General features: G+C 43.6%; 1 protein-coding gene across 1 annotated transcript in view; it reads left to right on the top strand.

Annotated features, from left to right (window-relative positions):
• The window catches only part of SYNE2 (spectrin repeat containing nuclear envelope protein 2), a 1,843,566-nt gene that overhangs the window by 1,727,266 nt on the left and 94,925 nt on the right, over positions 1-21,375 (top strand). Inside the window, exons 137-138 of the mRNA XM_078660317.1 lie at positions 11,972-12,109; positions 16,328-16,522. Coding sequence (XP_078516443.1) covers positions 11,972-12,109; positions 16,328-16,522 — 333 coding nt within the window. The remainder of the gene's footprint in view (positions 1-11,971; positions 12,110-16,327; positions 16,523-21,375) is intronic.

Here is a 21,375-nt window from a genome sequence, read left to right as displayed (position 1 = left end):
TTTGTACACTATCTGTAAAGCGCTCTGTCACCAGTAAGTGTCTTGTTCACGCTATACACAACAATGATGGTTAGGTATTAAGTAGAGTAGGACTTGGATTGCAATTATGCTCTGGCATCTAGAGCATTTTCTTGAATGTGAATGATTTGAACATTAGTGCTAAATGGGATCGCAAAGGTGTAGGGGGAAATAAGCTGAGGATGATGTAAGAATATGTGTTTTCCCATTTTACGTTCCACTGGAAATTCTGCTCACAGCTACAGCAAAACAGCTATGGATTTATGCAAAATTGGCATGAAAGTAGAACTTTACTCAAAAACCTTGTTTTCGTGGTTGGTATAAATCTGTTCAGTAGTATGTGAGATATTAGTCTTGGGGACAGGATGTTGGGTGAGCTTGACCAACGCTTTTGTATATCTTGGCCATTGAGTTCTCAGAAGAGTCCTCAAGGACCCAAATAAAATTAAAAGTGATTCAGCAACGAGCTGTTTCCCCTATCATCCACTTGAAGTCTGCAAACACAATCCTGGGTCTGTGAATCCTAAAGCTCTGATTGACCGCCTGCAGCACAGAAATTCTGGTGTGGGTGTCATTACACGATGAAAGGCTTATTTGTCTACTACAAAAATCTTAAAAAGACAAATCTTGGAACCATTTTTGTTTTAACCTTGGTGGTGTGTTAGTACCCCAGAACAACCAAGTTTTTGTGGACCTGAAAGATTTAGTTATGTACCAATTTCGAAGACAGGTACAAAATCAGAATAGACCCAAATTAAAAAAATATTTAAAAACAAATCCATGGGCGGAGCTAAGTGGTTGATTGGACCTGGAAACAGCCTTTTTAGGGACAATAACCTGCTTCCAGGGTCCCCAAATCCCCCCCAAAAATATAAAAACCTACATACTTTAAAACAATGTAATATAAAAAGAAATCTACAATGTCAAAAGTCACACGAGAGAGGTATGGGGTTATCCTACTGCCAGGCACTGCTATTAGCTCCTTCTTTGCAGGGCCCTAGTTGCAGCAGGGGGTTGCTAGCCATGGGCTTTGGGCAGATGGCCTGGCCTGGCCTGTGGCCAAACTACACGCACATAGCATAATGACCATGAGTTTCAGCAGTTTCCTTGACTCAAGCATTGGGCGCAAGGCTTTGTGGCAGGTTACAGCCTGTGTTTAGTTTCATAGTGTCAGTCCTCATGCTGGCTGCAGCAGGCACTAATTGACTGGAGAGATAACACGACAGGCATGGCTGAAGGCCATGAACCGTGGCCAACCGTTGCTGCACTAGGCTGAAAGCCATGTGCAGTGAAATTAGCAACTGTCAGGACCTGCACCCAAGCCCATCTGCTCAGGGCTATTGGCCTTTCATAACAGGGGTTGCTGCCTGATAGATTGATATTATACATCATAAAAAAATCCTCAGAGTCTCACTGAAAAACAAAGCTAAAGGTTAGTTATGGTTTAAAACCCCCTCACTGATACTCACTGTTTTGTAATGGAATGCACAATGCATACCACATTGACACCCCACCATGTTTTGCACTTGGTGGACAATGAGGTGAACTGAGCACGATAGGAGTGTCAATTGTGCTATAGGCATGATGCTTTTCTTACCATAAACTCAAATTCCAGTGGTTTTGACATTCGTTTCTTAGTTTAGCGATATAATTTACACCCAGAGTAATTAGAAAAAAGCATATGTATACTGCAAGCACTTCACTCATATAAATTAACCCACCTTGAGGATGAACCAGAACCCAGGATAAACACGTCAGTCACTCTTCTTGAGATGTAGAAAGCAGAATCCTGCCCTGCCTAGTCCCACACTTCTTCCATAGGGAGAATGGGGCTGGGACAGGAGCTGTCATGAACCGCACAGATATGTAAGAATAGATACTCACACATGTTATCTTAATCACCCTCTCCCTTCCCGATAAACCATATCTAATGTGCTATGTGTATGGATTCAAGATGAATCACCTGTAATCTCTACTCTGTGGCTAAACAGAAGGGCCTGGTATGCATGACTTTTAAAATGCTTAGGTCTCACTTGTTACAACAAACTGGAGCACGATTCACAGAGCTAGCATCATCATACATTTTCATGCAAAGAAGTCTTTTACAAGTGTGTACGATTCACAAAATATACACATTAATATATATTCTAAGGTGACAATTTAGGCTGGAAGTGAGAGTGCCCGGAGACTATAGTATTGATCTGATAGAGACTACTAGCCTCAGATTCTTTAACGTAGAATTATCCCCAGGCATGAGACTGGATCCGGATTTTTTTTTTGCCATGGCAACTCTGCGCGCCGGGGGCGGCACCACGTGACTCCCCCCTGAAATTGTCTGCGGACATGACGTCAGCGAGGTCACATATGTCCCACCCGGGCGCGCTGATGTCAGTTTCCTTCTTTTCTACGTGCAACGCGGATCCGGAGGGAGTACCCTTGACCTGTTTTCAGGGCTCTTTTAACACCTTTGCATTGGGAACAGTGTGCAATGCCTTTGGGTTTCAAGACCTGTGCTTCTTGTACGCGTCAGATGTTGGCGACGGACCTTCACCCTATTTGTATGTAGTGTTTGGGCAAGCACCATGATGCTACGGAATCCGACACGTGTCAGCATCTCAAGCCGACGTCCCGGCGGGAGCGCCGGATGAAATTGCTTTCGGCCTGCTTGTCCAGATCGGTCTCATCACATCGGCCGTCCCCTACCTCGGAAGGGTTCAGAAGCTGCAGATTCGGGCTGCGACATCATCATTCTCCGAGGCCCCAGGGGCGTCGTTCGCCCGCCGGTATGTCCTGTAGCTTGCCACTGAGGTCCTGTCCTCGTTTTACAGAGGGCGCTGGTTCCTCTCGGGACGTGCGCCCTCGCTCGTCGCCACCCAATCCTCCGTTTCCTGGCTTTGGGGCAACAAGGGCCCAAATGAAGGCCTTCGCTGCGGCTCTGCAGGCTTCTTTGGGCCCCCTCCTCTTCCTGAGACGTCCGCCGAACCCTCGCCATGCGCGGGGCCTTTCACCAGCGGATTCGCCCCCTGCTCCGACAAGTTCGGCTTCAGGTTTTGGAGGGCTGGTATCGTCGAGGTGCGGCCCTACATGGTTCCCCTCTTCAACCCACAGCGCCCCTGCCTTGCTGGGAAACCCCGTTGGGTTTCCTGTGGTGTTGCAGGAGGTCGGCGGGACTCGCGGCTCGTCCCTGAGTCCCCCTCGGTCCTCTGGGCAGGCGGCTGTCTTACCAGAGGCTGAGACAACGCCATTCCGGCGCTGACTGCTTTCCTACCCAGCCCTGGCTGCGCCAAGGGTGGAGGCCGGGACCCAGGGCGCCTCCCCGAGGCCCTCTCGGTCCTCTGCGCATGCGGCTGCCTCGTTCATTGGCCACTTTCTCCTATGAGGCACGTGGTGGTGGAGGTCGACTCCGCACCCCGGGTGGGCACTTCGGCGCCGATCGAGGACACACCGGTACCTATGGCGGACTCCCCAGCGCCGTCCCCACGTCGGATCGGCAACTCTCCTCCGATGTTCCTTCCTCTCCGGAGGATTGTCGTCTCCTTGTCTCCTCTTCACCGGAGACTGGGCGCCACGTCGTTGCGTTTTCCACGGTGGCTTCCAGGGCAGGTTCTACACTGTCTCCGCATCCACAGCCCCCGGACCCGCTCTTCCGCACCTTGCAGTTGATTGCCCTGCAGGCTTCTCCGCCGACCCCTTAGGCCCCTCACTCGTCCATGGGTCTTCCATCCTTCAGGGGCTGGCCATTTCTTCCTCCAGAAGGGCACAGGACGGGCGGCTTAGTTTGCAGCCTTCGCCCACAGAAGAGTTGCTCTTTCCCCCACGACGCCCTACGGAGGCGAGTGTAGCCTTTGCCCGGGCCATTTCCACAGCCACCAGCGTTTTGCAAATGGACGACCCGGTCACTCCACTCCCAACGGACCACTTGTTGGAGGTTCTCCGCCAGGGCTGTGGTGAAGGGGAGCCGCTTCTTCCATTTGAAGCTTCGCTCCACAACTCTCTTCTGGGGGCGTCCTGCTAAGGGGGATCCGGTGCCTCAGCCGCTCCTCTACCGCCACCGTCCTGCCCCTCACAATACAGTCTGTCTTTTTTCCCACCCATCTGCCCAGGGCCCTGTCCTGCAGACTGCTTTTCCTTCTTTGCCTTCAGTGTTGCTCCCTCCGTCACGGGAGGCCCTGTGGTTGGACTCCTGGGTGCGTAACATTTTCGCTCCCACTAGTGCTGTGCTGCTCTGCGCGCTCAACACACTGTGTGTATTGGCCAGGGCCAACTGCGGCCTATGGGATTCCGCGGAGTCCCTTCTGTCCCGCACCTCCCACGTAGGTGTCCATGCTGATCTGCGGCACCATGTGCTGGATGGTTGGGAGTAAGCTGCATTTATTCTCTGTTCGGCCTTGGATGTCTCTGATTCTTTCGCCTGCGCTATGGCGAGTTCTTTGGCCCGCCGCCGCCATGCTCGGTTGTGGGATAGCGTCTCCCCGGAGAATTTTCGGGAGCGTCTTGTTGACCTTACTTTTGATGGGATTCTTTTGTTTAACACCCACGCGGGTTCCGCTATTCAACAACTTCTTGCAGGGCTCTGACCTCCTCCCCCTCCATAAGCTTTGGCTTGTCGGTCCTCAGGTGTCTTATGGGAGGTGTTTATCCCACCTTTCTCTGGGCCTAGTGTTTCGGATGGTCCGTCTGTGTGCTGTGTGTGGCTTAGAATGCCTTCAGGGTCCTTCGGTTAGCCTCTCTGTACTTTTGGCTGCTGGTACAGCCCTTCAGCTTTTGTGGTGTGTGTTTTTTGGCCTTTAGTGAAGCCGTATAGGTCCTCAGGTTGGACCATCTGTGTATTTTTTGGCTGATTGGTAAGCTGCCTGTGGTGATACCCACATGTCTTTTATGTTCTTGACCTCCGCTGTGGGTTTCCCTAAGAGGTGTTCCCCTGTTTTGTTTTAGGACGTGTCATACCCTAGGTGGGGTACTTGTTGGCTATTGTATAGCTCTGTCCTAAGCTGGGTGGGTGTGAATATCTTCTTGGGTTCCTCTTGTTCCCTGGCGTCACTGTATACCGCTTGGTGCGGTCCTTTTTTCTTCCGCCTTAGCACAGCTTGCGCTGCTCCAGGTTCTGTCCTGCTCAGTATCTTTTTTCTACAGAGCTTGCCTGTCGTACCTTTTGCCCTTTGTTCCTGTGGGATATCTGCTTCTGTGCATTTTGCCTTCCCTCTTCAGCCTCTGACTTTTGTCATGCCGTCTACGGCGTCGTGTCGTGGTGTTTCTACCTTATTATCCAATGTTTCGGCCTGGTCCTCTGCCTTGTGTTCCAGGGGGCCTAGGATATTCTGGTGTTCTCCTGTATTCTGGTTGCCGGCTTTAGGTCTGTACTACATATTTGCCGCTTCCCGGGGGTCGCTGTTCTGGGCACACTACTTCATAGTATTTCCCAGCTGCCTGCTGCATCGCCTGGTCGTTATGGTCCACCTCCCCTGGCCTCGGCGTGTACCAGTGTGCTCCTGTCCCTTGCTCTGCTGGAGCTTTGCACGACTGTGTCTTCCTTCTCACGTATGCTCTTCTTGGCCGTGGGGCCGTTCCTGCCTTGTCCCCTGCCTAGGGACTGATGCACTTTCAGCTGTCCCCTTCGCTGGGTGTGTTCTCCTGAGGCAGCCTCTGCCACCTTTTCTCCTTGGATTTTGCGGGTGGTTCTTTGCTTCCTTTGGTACTCTCTTGGTGCTGTCTGTCCCTCCGGGTTTTTCTGCCGGATGCCCTTTGCCCCTCGTTGGCGTGTGGTATCTTGGCCTTCCCTTTTCCTTGTTCTTGCTTACTTCTGCTTGGTGGGGGCTGGGCCGTCCTTCCAGTTTCCATGACACATCCCCTGTTGGGGCCCTGTGTTCTTCCAAGCTGGTGAGGTTCTCTCGCAGACCCTCCTCACCTCGGGGAATGGCTAGGATATCTATTCTGCATTAAGGAATCTGCAGCTAGTAGTCTCTATCAGATGTACAAGTTACTTACCTTCGGTGACAATTTATCTGGGAATGATGATTCTAGCCGCAGATTCCTTCACAGCCCGCCCTTCCTCCCCGTTCTGCGAGGACCTTCAGCTAGGTCTTCTGCACTCGCCTCCCTCTGGGTGGCTTTGTCTTCTGCGAGTGCCCTCTTTCACTTTCTCCCTGGCAGGATGCTTCGTTCTGTTTATTTGTTCCACTCCTTCCTTTCTGGTAATTGGACGGTAGGTTCCTGTGTACTTCTGCATCCCTACACCCTGGATATTCCAGTGTGGGGCCTACTCATAATCTTCTCCCTTTTTCATTGCTTGTGGTTTCTGAGTCCTCTGGATTGGGATCTCTTTGCTGTGCCTCAGCCCTTATCTCTGTACAGGGGATACGACACTCCTTGATGGTGTTGTCTTGAGGTAATTTGTCGTTACTCATCTGTTCCGGACTTGTTGCCCTTCACGGTTATAGATTGTGGTTGCAGACTTTCTGTCGTCTGCTATGACATTTTTCACATGTTTTTTGCCTCCAGGGAAGATATTGCCTTTGCTTTGCAAGGTTGCTTCTCAGAGGGGTGCTCTGCTGTTTCCTTCCATGACTTTCAGTAACTCAGTGCCTGGCACTTTCCCAAATGGTGCTGTTCCTCACCATTCGCTTCTTTGCTTTCTGTCTACCTGATTTTTTCGCACACTGTTCCTATATTCTCACAGTTTTATTTGTGATGGCTCCGCGTTGTATCGCTGAAAAGTTCTCAGAAGAAAACTGACATCAGCGCGCCCGGGTGGGACTTATGTGATTTCGCTGACATCATGTCTGCGGACAACGTCAGGGTGAAGTCACGTGGTGCCGCCCTCGGTGCACAGAGATGCTGTGGCAAATTTTGTCCCGGATCCAGTCTCATGCCTGGGGATAATTCTACGTTAAGGAATCTGCGGCTAGAATCATCTCTACCAGATACATCGTTACAGAAGGTAAGTAACTTGTACGCCAGGCAAAACAGTTAAAATAAGACCAAGTCCCGACAGATATAACTTTGTGGGTATTCACAAACACTTGCAGTGCTGTTATCATTCAAAAATATTAAAGTGGCAGCTAAAAGTACCTGTTACTGGGTTTGTAGAAGGTTTGAAAAGCAGGGTTAGACTGGGACGGAAAATATCCCGGGCACCAAAATAAAAGTGGCCTCTGTGATTAAATCCGATAGCTAAAAAAGTGGGTGCATGTTTGCAAATTTGGGCAGTTTTTAATATGTAAATGTATTCTGTATTGCAACGTATCGAAGACTGCTTGGATTTGAGCTTGATGCAGCAAATGTTATTGTAGATGAACAGCAAAAACTGGCCCGGCAAACCATAAAACAGGCCCAGAAACAAAATGCCCCATACAGAGACCTGTTAGACAAGCCCACCAGGCACTGCCGACTGGCCTTTAGGCCACTTTGACCCTGTTCAAAAAACCCTGTTCAGAAGTGAACATTTCATGTTAAAAAAGACAAGAATATTATTTGTGAAATCTGTCTAATTTCTTACCCTTATGCATGCACATTTTTCAGAATGTGCTAACTTTACATACTTAAACTTAGAGTAAATAGAAATAAATATGATGTATTTGAGGAAAGTTATTATTATCATAAATGTTCAATGGGTACTCCTTACAGTTAAATAGGTTACAGCTTCATAAACCTCAGTATTGCTTGCATATGTGCACAGGAATGTGTTTAGAAATAAAGGGCCTTAGTTAAAGTTTGAGGGACGAGATACTCCGCTGTATTACAAGTGCCATAGGGCAACATGCACTTGTATTATGGTGAATGGGACAATCACAAAAGACTATTCCTTAAGCCAAACTCTAAATTAGGCCCTATGTCTTTTTGTGAATCCCCTTAATTATCTAAGATAGTGCCAAGTAGGCATATTTTAAGGGCATAGCTCAATTAGATGCTGTAATTTCTCATGCCTTCCAGGTTGATAATATTGCTTGGGGTATTTAAAAAGCGTACATAACCACATTTTATTGTATTGATTAGCTCATGTGTGAGTTATTGTAATTAGGAAGTCATATCCTGGTGCATTCCTTGGGCATGTCCCTTTCTTGTGGCCTAATATGAATTTCCATACAGCCAAACTAAAATATATTTTGTAATATTCTATCAGGTTGTTTTGTCACAGCACAACTAGCAACCAAGAGAGCTCTTAAATACAGCATTCACAGCAGGATAGAATAGTTCACATTTGTTGGGAGAGTGAGTTCCAGCAGGATTGGATAAGAAGCTTCTAGATGACATATCCCACAAGAAAAGAGGGAAAAGGTCCTTATTTATAGGTGTTCATCAAACACATGCATAAAACTGAGGTTTTATTTCAGCTTGTTTATTTCAGGACTCACTGAGGTGGTCTAGCATAAAAAATAAACCCATCTTTAACAGACGTGTTGTTCAGCAGGTACATTATTACATATCGCCCTTCCTTTTCATCTTTGGTAATGCCCTTCATAGTTCAATGATGCATTGTTTTGTGTTAATGCAGCTTGGGCTCTGTATAGTTTCGGAGGGAGAAGTTTGTGCTGCACATTGGATACTTATGTTCCTATATTTAGAACCGAGCTCATCACTGATATCCATCCTGTAAATGTCACCTTAGCTTTCTGTGCTGTATCTAAGAAAATTTGTAATAGTTGTGACTCAACATTGAATTTTCTTGTTTATGGAGCCATATTAGGTGTTAGTTGATTGGAGTTGTAACCAATTACCACCTTTGAATGTTTAGTTTTGGAGAATTGTTTAGGTTGTTTTATTAGATCATTATTCTTTCATTGATTATTGTTGGGCTAGGGATGTCCCATGCATGTTGTACTACCATGTGCCCCTCAGTTATCAAATGGCAAGTATCGGCTATCCTGCTTTCTGAATTTTTGGGCCCCAGCCACTCACTAATGTAGTGTCTGCAAAGGCCAAGGCTTGACCCTTGATATGAGTCCGGTAATGGACCCAACTTGGACCGCGACGGGGTGCACCAAGCATGCTCTCCTAATGACAGGAGATCACTGTCTCTCTCACAGGTTCAAGCATGTAGCACAGTAATGCAATGATCCTAGTGTGACCAGACCTTTTTATTCTTGTCACAGTAGTTGTGCCCTTCTAGCCCACTCATGTAAAGTTCCACTGTCAGGGACGCGCCCGGATCCCTGCACTGATATCCCAAGCGGATGCATGTATGTATGAGTATGGTTTCATGTTACACACAGTGATCCACGATGAAGTGGATTACATTTTGTAAGCCCCTGGCTTGCTTGTATGCAAGAGAGGGAGGCAAGGATATTTTATTAGAAGGTGGAAATGTATTGTTGTCATTCTTGAGAATTGGTGGGGGAGACCTTGACACTGAATTGGGGAATTCAGATATAATTTCCCCTTATAAATCCAGTGAGGTTCATATGCAACAGAAAGAACTTGATTAGTCTGCCTGAATACTCCCATTTCATGGATAGTAGAGGTGAAGGGTAGGACTGCAGTTCTTGTCAGAGTATAAAAGGCCTTTAGAAAGGGGTCAGCCCTTTGTCTCTCTTCTGATCAGTGTCTGATGTGGCTGTGATAGCCAAGTGCAGAATGCTCATATTTGTTGAGCCTCTATTTTGGGAGCTGCAGCCTGGAGACTGTCCTACTACCAGGAACATCACTCGAGACAAAAACTGACTCCAGAAGATCCGACTCAAACCGGGTTTGGAAGTGGATACAAAGAATACACATTCCCTGTCTGCTGTACTTGTGTAAAAGTGGGATTGTTGACCCACTTGTTGTTTAACCTCCAAGTTCTCGATGACCAAGAGTTCTACTGAGTAACCAAGGCTAGTGTCTTTCTGTCGGCTGGCTTTCCAGATGTGAGGGGACATCAGGTGGAGCGTGTGATCAGAAGGAAAAGTTGTTACTTCTCTATTTGAATGTCAGGGGACCCTGCCTGAAACAAGAAAGAAGGAGCGAGCCAACCCTGCAGAAGGAGCAAACTACTTGTGTGGGCCAGAGCACTTGACCCCTGTATTGTGGCTCTGTCAGACAGAGACTCATGGAATCATTACTGGCATGCTCCAGGCTCGGTACTGGTCACCATCAGCATAGCAGAATATTCATGTCACTGCTGAAGTGTGCCTGAACGAATGGTGCTGCCAATCTTACTGTTGCAGCCGTGGCAGTGGTCCCAAAGTTTTCAAAGCAGTATACACTGCTGGAGAAAAGATTATTGCTAAATCACAACACTCACCAATTGTGTCTTAATTGATTTTGCTGTTGGAGCTGTGGGAATTGACCCATGTGTGTCTGAGAGGTCTGCGCCACTGTAGAATAAGTCCATGTTACCTGCCGAAAGTGTGCCAGAACAGGCTTGTATTGTGGCTACCCCCATGCCACTTGTCCAAACATGTGCCTGTATGGACTACACCACTCACTGGAAGTGAGCTGCTGCCTTGAGGTACTTGTCACTGTGTTCATGAGTGACTATGCAGCTGCTGAGGTACTGACTGGAAGTACACCCAACCAGATCCAACTGCTGCTGCACTAAATCACCTTGATGGAACTCAGCCGATGATCCCAGACCTGTGACCAAAAGTGGATTGCACTGCTGCCTCGACCAGGGAGGGCCGAGCTGCTTATTCAACAACTCACCCAGTCTAGTAGGAAGAATGACCTACCTGAACCTGCATGCCCATATTCTGCTGAATGCCTGGAGAGAGCTGCCATCTGAGGATAGCTGGACACTGCTGTGTGACCCTTATTACTCATAGGAAGTGGAGCAGCTGCACGATGCACCTGCGGCCATTGCGTCTTCCCTTACAGAGATGACCAAGCCTGAGGGGCGGGAGGCCAGGGTAAAAAGCCTACCACAGAGCCAGATTGTGAATGAGGCAAACATGGAGAGACTGAGTGTTTAATAATGATTAAACTGACCAAAGTGGGGAGCAGTGTAACTGTGCTGACATCTGCACCAGAATACCTTGGACTAAGGGAGGTAGAAGAGGCAAAGGGGGCACTGTCACTCATGAGTTAGTAGTCCTGCACCAGAGATTGAGTGCCTCATACTTTTGTTTGGTGTGTACTTTTAAGTTTTAATGTGGATTAAAGTACATCCCTTTCTGCAAAGATAAGCACAGGGCTAGACGTTCACATTATTACTCTGTAAGATATCTGCTGAACACTCAGCCAGTGGCACCCCTCACAGTAACATCCCTGAGAAGCCTATGACTGCTTGCCTTCACTACCACTGAGAGTCAAGTACCAAATTCCTGAAAGGGTTGTAGTTGACCCAGTTTGCAGAGCCCAAGCAGGACAGACCAGGTGACATCAGAGTCAAAGAATCCCAGGCCCCTTGACTGTCAGCCTTTAGTCCCTGTTAGCCCCTTGGACTCCTGAAAAGTATGGAGCCCTATTTTATACAATAGAATGTTTCATTAAAAAACCCTATCCTTTTGTTCTTGAGTTTTACTTTCTAATAGAAAACGGTAATAAATCACTATTAGTTGTAGCTCTTCATGAGCGCTACACAAACATTAAGTTATGACTGACTTTTAAGTATTTGTATGCCAAGATTTTAATGTACGGAAAGAGTTCTTTCTACAGTTCCCAACAATTAAATCCTTGTCTGTCAATTGTGGCTGCAGTAGATTATGGCATTTAAAAGCAACTTTCTTCCACACATTCACCTACAAATGTAGGTTTTATCCTGAGCACTTTTATGTGTGCCATAGATACACTCAGATGTTACACATGCTTCTACTTGTCAACTTGGATTTCATGGACTATGGCGTACATGAATTAATTTAACATATTTAATGTAGAAATTTGAGTTGATGTTAATTCCTGAAGATTCCTTTGTATGTGAGAGGAATCTGTGGCTGTGTGACTGTTGTTGCATGCCACTTGTTAGATTACTATATGCAGTAGATGGTGTTTGTGATACTATTCAGATGTAATGATTGTCCTCCTTGCTTTCGTGGTTTAGCACTTCACCAGTCAGAGGGAGGAGTTCGAGGGAACCAGGGACAGCATTCTTGTTTGGCTTACAGAAATGGACCTTCAGCTCACCAACGTTGAGCATTTCTCTCATTGTGATGTTGATGACAAGATGCGGCAATTAAATGTATGTATCTCTAGTGTCTGTTATGTGTGTATGGCTGGTAAAGACGATCTACCTTTGGAACATTAGCTAGAATATATTGGGAGTGATGCTATGTTTTAACTGTGTTTGGTGTAGACTAGAATTTAAAAATCAATTTAGTATATTAGACATATCATTATCATTTATTTGGTGGCAACACATGGACCTATAATAGATATTTTAAGAAAGCAAAAACATGTGAATTGTAAGGATTAGCATAAAATATATAACATTTGTTAACTGAACAAGTTGCTTAACTGCAAAACTAATTTTTCCCATGGCTTGTTCTTTTTGTTTGCATCACCTTCAGGATTAAATCTCACAATGGGAGGACCGAAAACCCTTTTCTAAAGAATCTTACAACAAAGACAATACTGTACATGCTTCTGGAATTCCCAAAACACACGTTCATGCTCTTTCCTGTAAAGAATTTGACTAGCACTAGGTTTATGGTATTGGCCGTGCATGTTAACGTAGCAGATATATAGGACCCTATTTGGAATGGGCAAAGCAGGGGTAGGAGGCATAAGAAGATACTCCAATCTATTTAAGAAGGCTTGGTCTTAGACTCCAATGTCTTGCACCAGAGAGGCAGGAGCACTATCTCGTCATACAGATTATCTTTTCTGATGAGCAGAAGGAAATGTATACAGGTGAGAGACTCCCTTATATTTTCTGACAGAAAAACGCAATCAGTTCTGGTACAAATTATTATTTTGGAGAATAGCTTTCTTTTTTATTGAGCCCATTAAAAGGGAGATGGAATTATTTTCTCTGGGTTCAGTCAGAGACCTCTATCCTACATGCTTTAAAGTGTCTGTCAGATGGAGGACAGGGCTACGTTTCTTACGTCCTCTTATAGTTAATAACTGTGTAAATTCAGTATTACTATGTAAAGGAATTGTCCTTAAGGCTCATGTTAAGCCTCATGGAAGGGTTCCCAAACATTAAAAGGAGGTGCCAGTGAAGGCTTGCTCTGTTAAAGAAATGTATGCTTGGATTTTAGATCATTGTGGTCTAGTGAGCACAGAAACACTTTCTGATTCAAAGCTACTTCAAGATGTGATAGAGTGCCCATTTTGAGAGCTTCAATTGTCATTTAAAGGTATGCTAATATGTAGCATCAGATAGAACACTTTGACTTCTTGTCTCCCAGAATAATATCCCAGATGTTCTTTATTCCCACCATCAGAGCTGGGTGCTCTTATGTGGTTTAGAAAGTAAGCTTAATTTTCATTTGTTTAAAGGACAACTGCTGTCACCTCACAGTGGACTTGCTGGTGGAAAAAGTAAGGGGATGAGCATAAAATGAAGAATATTATTGCTTTCTCCAGCAAAGCCCTGTCTTGCAAGCGAAATATTATTCTTCAACATCCCATTCAGAAATATGGTTGCCTACTCATCAACTTTACCTTCCAAATGGCTGTCCTAAATTTAGGATGTTTCCCCCTAAAGGAGTAATGGGCCAAACCAGTGATCTGGAACTCTTGCACAGATTAAGCACAGTGAATAACATATCATTAATGCAAATTAAGAGGCATTGTTTCCCTGAAGTGGGAAAATGAGCACCCTTCAAGATTCGCAAAGATAAGTACAGGGACTTTAAGGAGAATCTTTCTTCTCTAAGATACCTCAGTAGATGTTAACCAGGGAGGGGCAGCTGAATGTTTCTTGGTAAGCTTGTTAGTGATAGTCTGCCACAGAGTTATCTCTGCTGACATGGGAGATACTGCCAAATCCGCTATAGGAAAATGAACATGATTAAAGAATGCACGGCCAACCTAAACATATCCAGTCCTGGCAGGAATCAATGGTGTACAGCTGGGAAGCAAGCCTGGTCCTGCCTGTGCTTAATTCCCATTAAAGTGCACATGAGGTATGGTTTGCTTGACAAAACTATCCTGTAGTGCTGCATTTATGTTAGGTGAATTATAACTGATGTTGTATCCTTGATCTTGTGGTGAATTTTACACTTGTGCTCCACAATGAAGTCAAATAGTCATTTGAACAGGAAGTCGATCTGGCAACAATTGGTATATGGCATATACAATGCCTAGAGTGAAAAGAACTCATGTACCCTTTTTCAAGATGACATTTGCATTGTACTACATCAAACTGAGGTTTCAAGGATGACAGCTTTTATTTTCATATTGTGCTCACAGGGCTGATGCAAGGATGTTCACATACGTGTATCTCATATGGAGACCTGGAGAACTGTGAAGGGGTGCCCTTTCCAAATTGTCTGTACAGGTCTTTGTAGTCTTCATGCTACACTTTATAATTGATTAAAAAAAGTGTTAGAATGCCTTGTTCAGTATCTGTGAGATATCACTGTAAGGAAAAATACATGATGGAAAACATTCCACAAATAAACATGAACTAGACCAGGATCTGTTGCAGAACTTCTTTGCTCATTGAATCAGTATTTAGACATTACATTTCAGTCATCCTCATGACAGACCTCTATCTTTCTAAGCTCCAGACTGGACTACTCACTATATTTTATGTTCAAATTTGAACCATATTGATTCCTCCAACATGACATGTCTTGTGACGGAGAGGGTGTGTGTGGGAATTTCCAGTAACCATTTTCCAAATTGTTCTGGACACCTTGCACCAGAGTAAGGTCTGTAGATCCTCTCTATGGCTAGTGCTTTTCATGGCACTAAAGTTACTATCAAAATTTACACTTAGCATCACCTATGAAATCTGTAGCACATAAGAGTACACCAGTGTGCTTTTAAATGAACTATTGTGACACCAGAGGTCCAAAAAGTCTTGGATGAAAGCATCGGTATATCACTCCCCTCCTCTGATGGGTTAATACTGGCTGATCCGTGTTTAACTGTGAATTACAGTAACGCACTAGATTTGTCATACTCTAGTTTGTGTTATGAGTCAAGCAACAATCGTTTGTCTTGTACTGGTTTTGCACATCCTTTAAGATTGCAAGGCTGGGAAAAGCAGGTTCAGCTGTGATGCTTGTGGTCACTGTAGTACAGAGTAAAAGGATGCTATCAGCCCATCAAGCAAAGGCATAGAACTTTTAAGTAGTTAAAATGTACCAGGAAAATAACTATCCAGTTATTTCTGGATCTATGCCTGCCAAAGCAGTATATTTTGAACTCCACAAAGTCGAATGCATAGTAATATTCCTATTTCCATGAAGGACAAGCAAAAGTGTTTACCACCATATTATCCCAAAATATATCATACATGCTGAGTTGACAAAGTTGTAGCTGGACATCAATCATGACTTGGAAAGATTACAACTATTCTGAAAGGACTATGTAATGACATTGGGAGCCTGAGCTTTCCTCTGCCAATCTGTTGGCCATTTCTTGTCACAATATAGTGTTGGATCCTTCTCCGGAGAAAGTATTTGCTCGCTTTTCATATTAATTTATGACTGGACTGACCCATTCTGCTAGAGCCAGATTACTCTTAAAATCCTCTAGATTATGACACCTATGAGCAGGGTTTGTTAGGATCTCTCAGATGCTCCTTGCTTGCTATCTTGTGGGTCACCTAACCCTGGCCTTGACTAGACCTTTGTAGGCTGTTTTTGGCTCCTCCACCAATACTGGGCAAGTGAAAATTGACACAAGATCTTCTAATGATGCACTGGCCCTTTGTTCTTTTTCAGTAAGCAGAAGACACGTTAAGACACCGAACAGTTAGTTTGTCACAACGTTTTGGATTAATGAACATTGGATATGGAGCTACTAGACAAATCCCTGTGCATTCTTTGGGGAAGTCCATCTGTTAATGAAGACTGCACCTTTGAAACCCTGCAAGAATAATAAACTAGCCTCGAGTAGGCAGTTGAAATGGACTAACCAACAATTATCTTAACAGCAAACATTCAGTGGCATGCATAGCATTGTCTTCATGTTATTTATCTGTTTCAAAAGAGGCCTTCAATCATCCTACTGTGAGGCACAATTCTGAAGGTGATGGGGATTATGTTGTCATAGATAACCTCTATTTTACTTTTATTTTGGGTAAAATAGTTGTTTTATGGTGATATGTTTTATGCTGTATTTTCTAAACAAATTTGGAGTGTGTCAGCATTTACTTGTAAGCTTTAAATGGATCTAGAAGCAGGTCAGGGTAGTACAAAGAGGGACATTGGGTATGATTTGGTTTTTTTAAAGCTAGGAAGATTTTTTGAAATATTTGTAATTTGTGTTTACATAGGGTTTCAAGCAAGAAATAACATTAAACACCAACAAGATTGATGAATTGATAGGTTTTGGAGAACAATTGATTCAGAAAAGTGAGCCTATGGATGCTGTATTAATTGAAGATGAGATAGAAGAACTTAACAGATACTGCCAAGAAGTTTTTGGACGTGTCTCTCGCTTCCACCAAAGACTAACTAATAGAACTCCAGTAAGATCTTTTTTTCCTTTTGCACTCTGACATGATTTAAGAGACATAATGCATGGTCCTTTTTTTATCAAAAATATTTTCTTGATTATACACCAATGCACACAAAACTTGAATGAAGGATTTAATTACCAGGGTGATTATTTTTGGTCTGCGCAGATTTTTCTCACACAAAGTATTACATTGTGAGCAATGTGTGTAATGTCTATATCTACTGCTCATTTAAACCTGTGTTTGAGAAGGAGAAAGCAGACTTCAAATTATAACCTGTCTCAAATCAACATGTTGCCCAAGTAGGCAATCTGTCATCTTAAGTTGTTACTGATAGTTCTATCCAATGTGGGTATTAATTACATCTCTATTTCAGTTCCACGTATACTGCTGCAAACAATTATTAAAAACATTTGAAACAGACTATTTTTAACTATGTTATATACTTTAATAAGATATTGGCCATGCGGCAACCTGTAATTCATGTTTGGAAAAGGAATACTTAAATCACATGTTGCTAATTTATGAAAAGTCTACACAGTTTTTATGAGTCCATGATGGGCAGAGTAAGCATACACTGAGCCCCGGACATAGATGGGGGGTGGCACCTAAGGGGACCCCCATAATAAAAAAAACCTGTGAAGTAGGGTTTGTGAGCTTCTCTTGGCGTCTTTAAATCCTGAATGGCATAAGGTCTTCTCATCCACATTTACAGGTTCTCGGAAGTAGTACAGAGTCTGCGATGTGAAAGATTTAGACCCTGATTGGGGGCCCCATGTATCATCTGCATTCTTTGTCAGGACTGTGAATTGCAAATGATGGTCCATATAAAAGTCGAAAATTTTCGCAGTTGGTGCAAAGTCGGGGGCCATGAGCCTGAAACAGGGAGGACCGCAACATGCACAAATTTGTTTGATAGGGCCCAAACCTTTTGTTTTGCGTCTGTGTAATTTTTGTTTGGATCCTCAGACCTTAAAAACATAAATGAAAAAGGGAAATCTTATTTTGGAGATTGGAGTACCGATTCACGAAAAACAATAGCTCTTTTTTCAGAGAAGAACATCTTGTCTGTGTGCATGTTTCACAATCTATGTGAGTGCTCTGTGACAGACTGTATATTTTGTGGGTGAAGATCATCATGGCAGAGCAGAGATGCAACCATCAGAAGAGAGGTGGGCTATAACTACCTGACGCAACAAAGATAGAGGCGAGAACTAGGTCTTTTCATGGTGCACCTAAATAAGAGAAAGATGATATCCAATGGGAAGCCTAAAGACGAAAAAAATGGCTTGAAAGCTTCTTCAGCCACCTGTCGAAAAATGTTAAATGCAAGAAGAGGTCACTTACAAACTATGCGACCTTCCTTTGAGCAGCGGACCCAGAGGGCTATAATCATTTGGCACATCTGTCATGTGAAGGCAGGCACAAATGAGTTTGCTCCAAGAAAAAAGCCAGAGGGAGAAAACCAGGAGCAGTACTAAAACAGAGGTGCACGGAGGGCTATTTACAAAGACTGTTCGTATGCCAGTGTTAGCAGAAGAAGCATCAAGAAAATGACTTCTGGCCTCAGGATATTTGCTCCATACAGCATAGAGTGCAAAAAGAATATATGGTGTAGAGATAAAAGCCCTAAGATCAGGAATCAGAAAAGAGAACAATACTATGCAAAATTCCATACCTAGCTGTCCAGGATTTGTAAAGTTGCAGAAACACACAAAAAAAAAGTTATTTTGAGGACCAACCAAATTATTCCATAAAGAGCATATCTCTACTTAATTATTTGCTGGGCCCTGCAGTCAGTAGGTAGGTGTGGTTAGGTCAGAGCTTCCTTTGCAAAAACATTTTCCGTTTTTGCCTAGAACTTTGGCACGTTTTAACGAATCTAGACACAATTTTAAAAAAGGTTATTCTTTTTAGGGTTGGCATTGCTGGGTTAATGAAGATCCTTCTGGGGGAAGGGGGGGTGGGTGAGTAAAGCAGTTGGAGGTCAGAACAGCACAGTTTTCCATTTTAATTCCCATGGTCAACATTGCACTCTGCTACAGAAAAATAGCTGAGCAGAATTGCATCAAACCTGGTGTGAATCGAGAACTTGACTAATTCTTTTTCTTGGTTTGATGTAAATTCGTTGGGTTGTTTTTGAGAAATTAGTGTAATATACCTCACGGAACAGCCATGCACACTATAACGTGCACACCAAATTTAATTCTTGTGACCTCAAAAATTCACCAAAACATGTAAAAACACAACATTGTAAATAAGAACTAATTATCAAACCAATAAATAATAGTATATTCAGAGTTGGTTCAATGATAGTGTTCATGCTAATGTTATATGTAATTTAACATTTCACATCTTTTAGCATATTTAATTTAAATCTGTCCCATTAATGGTGAAGTCATGAGCACTGTATTTAGTTGGAGTTCACCATAACTGGTGACTATCTGTTTTTTTCACTTTTAGGGCCTGATTTAGATCTCAGCGGATGGGTTACTCCATCACAACTGTGAAGGGATATCCTGTCCGCCGAATATTAATCCCATTATATCCTATGGGATTTATATTCCGGCAGACGGGTTATCCGTTACCGTTGTGATGGAGTTACCCCTTCACCGAGATCTAAATCAGGCCCTTAATTTATAACCATAACTTTACTAAAACTATGTGTTATAGTGAATATGCAACCTAGAATTAGGTCAGTTTGAAAGGGTATATAATGGTCTCTTTTTGGAAAAATTATGCCAAAATCTGATAATTTACCATGTATTTGTAGCTTCATTGTCCTATTATTGTGAGTTAGCTGTTAGCCTATTCATTTTAAATGTAACAGTTGTCTGAAGCACAGATTCCATTTTGAATAGTATTTGCTCAGAACTCAGTGTCCTCTGGAGAAAATGTTGCATCTGGAGAATTCAAATAAATGTGACTAGTCCTAATAGAATCCATGGTATTTCCATTTAAACATCTTGGGCTACCTTTGTTAATATAGTTAGGCGTAAATATACGGGTGCAACTACAATGTAAATATTTTTATTTTTCTGTAAATGTGATACCCAATCAGAGGTTTTAGAGCAGTACTTGCCACATTTTTGGGTATTGGTAATTTTGGCTCAGTGTGATATTCGAAGTTGGACCATGAGGGTGCACTTAAAAAAGGGTAATTACCTTTGGAATTAAAGTTATCTCATCCAGTCACAAAGGCAAATCCCCTTTCTTTATTTTTTTGGCCATTTACAACATAGAATTGTCGTTAGCTTTTAGTTGGTGACTTCTCTGGTGGTAGGGAAAGTATGGCTTTCCTGTATCTTCTATTAATTCCAAAATCTGATGTAAAAAGTGAGCACACTTACCACAGCGCAATCAAGTTGTGAGCAGAATGATGAGCCTCTACTTCAGCTCTGATGAAAAACACAATAGTGCTCTCATTTTTAGAATTAAATATTCTTTGAAATATTCTCCACACCAGGTTGAAAACAACTGTGGTCCTGGGCATTGTTTGTTTATCTAATTTTTCATTTGTCATTTCTTTGTGCTGCCATTGTTAAACACATCAACGTATTAGTGCAAAGGGGAATGTGGCAATGTGGTACTCTTTCAAGTTTGAACCATTCTCTGACTCCAATTTCACCTAAGGGGCTGGAGCCAACATCCAGTGTTAGGGGCGATCCGAGACAGCAGAAGATATTTATAGATAACAAAACCTGTAAGTATCCATACACGGTTGGTATCCATAGACTCAGCAGACACTGTTGAGGAAATACCTAGTTGCAGCTTACCACCGTATACAGGAGACTAGAAAGAAGTGACTAAATTAGGCTAAGAAAACCTCTGTGTCGTTTGTGCGGATAAGTACCATAGTTTCAAGAACCTGAATTGCACAGGATGACCCAACACACAAGCCTGGGTGTCATGTGTCATCATTGGTCATCCCGCACGCAACAAGGAATCCTCTGATGGCAGATGGGTGCTCTGAAATATTGAGGGTACTTTGCAGGGAAATGGGGAGAAGTATCCAGACAGGGAAGAAATAAAACTTTTGACTGCCTACACTACGATTATTTCTAATTTTTAGGTTTTACCTACTAGACAGCGCATTTGCTGTCTGTTTTGACATATATTGTTAGCTTACAGTAGCTTATGACTCACTCATTGTTTGCCATTGCCTGGTTTTATTGTCACTCTCATTTGGTTGCTGCTTATTCATTAGGGTGTGTGGGCTTTCTTTGCTTTGCTTTTCGTGTGATTGTCTCTCTCTTGGAACATGGACGCATCACTGTGACTTACGCTACTCGCTTTTCCAGGTGCTACTTTTTTCTTTTTGTTTAAGCACTCTAAAATAGTACATATGTTTTCAAGCTGTCTCCTTCATGTACTTCTCCCACCTTCACCACATTTGTGCTGCTCCTTCTCTGCTCATGTGCTTCTGTCCTGCACCCTTCTGTGATGCACTTACTCTTGTGTGCTTCTCTTCTATTGCTTTTTTGCCCATGTGCTTTTTCCCACCAGCTCCGCATTGCTCTCTCTCTCTTCCATTTCCTTCACCCCTCTCCATTTTCTTCTCTCCCCAAGTCCTCTGTGTTGATTCCATCCCCATGTAGCTTCCTCCCGATGCCACAGCACCCCCATCCCTGTGTTGATTTCACCACTCGCTTTTTTGAGCCAACTCGGATCACAAAAAAAAATAAACACATGTCATTTTGTAGATGCTACAGAATAATACGGACTGACACCTTCAACATGGCCGATCTGATCTTATTGTTCTTGTTAAATTGGAATCTCTCTTTTACTTCATAATCAACTAGTGAAGTTGTTTCAAAACTGGTTTTGGATGTTGGAATCTCTCAGAATGGACTTTAACCTGAGTG

The sequence above is a fragment of the Lissotriton helveticus genome, chromosome 9, assembly GCF_964261635.1.
Source record: "Lissotriton helveticus chromosome 9, aLisHel1.1, whole genome shotgun sequence".
Lineage (NCBI taxonomy): Eukaryota > Metazoa > Chordata > Amphibia > Caudata > Salamandridae > Lissotriton > Lissotriton helveticus.
The sequence above is the reverse complement of the archived record's forward strand: the minus strand, read 5'-3'. Positions and strand labels throughout refer to the sequence as shown.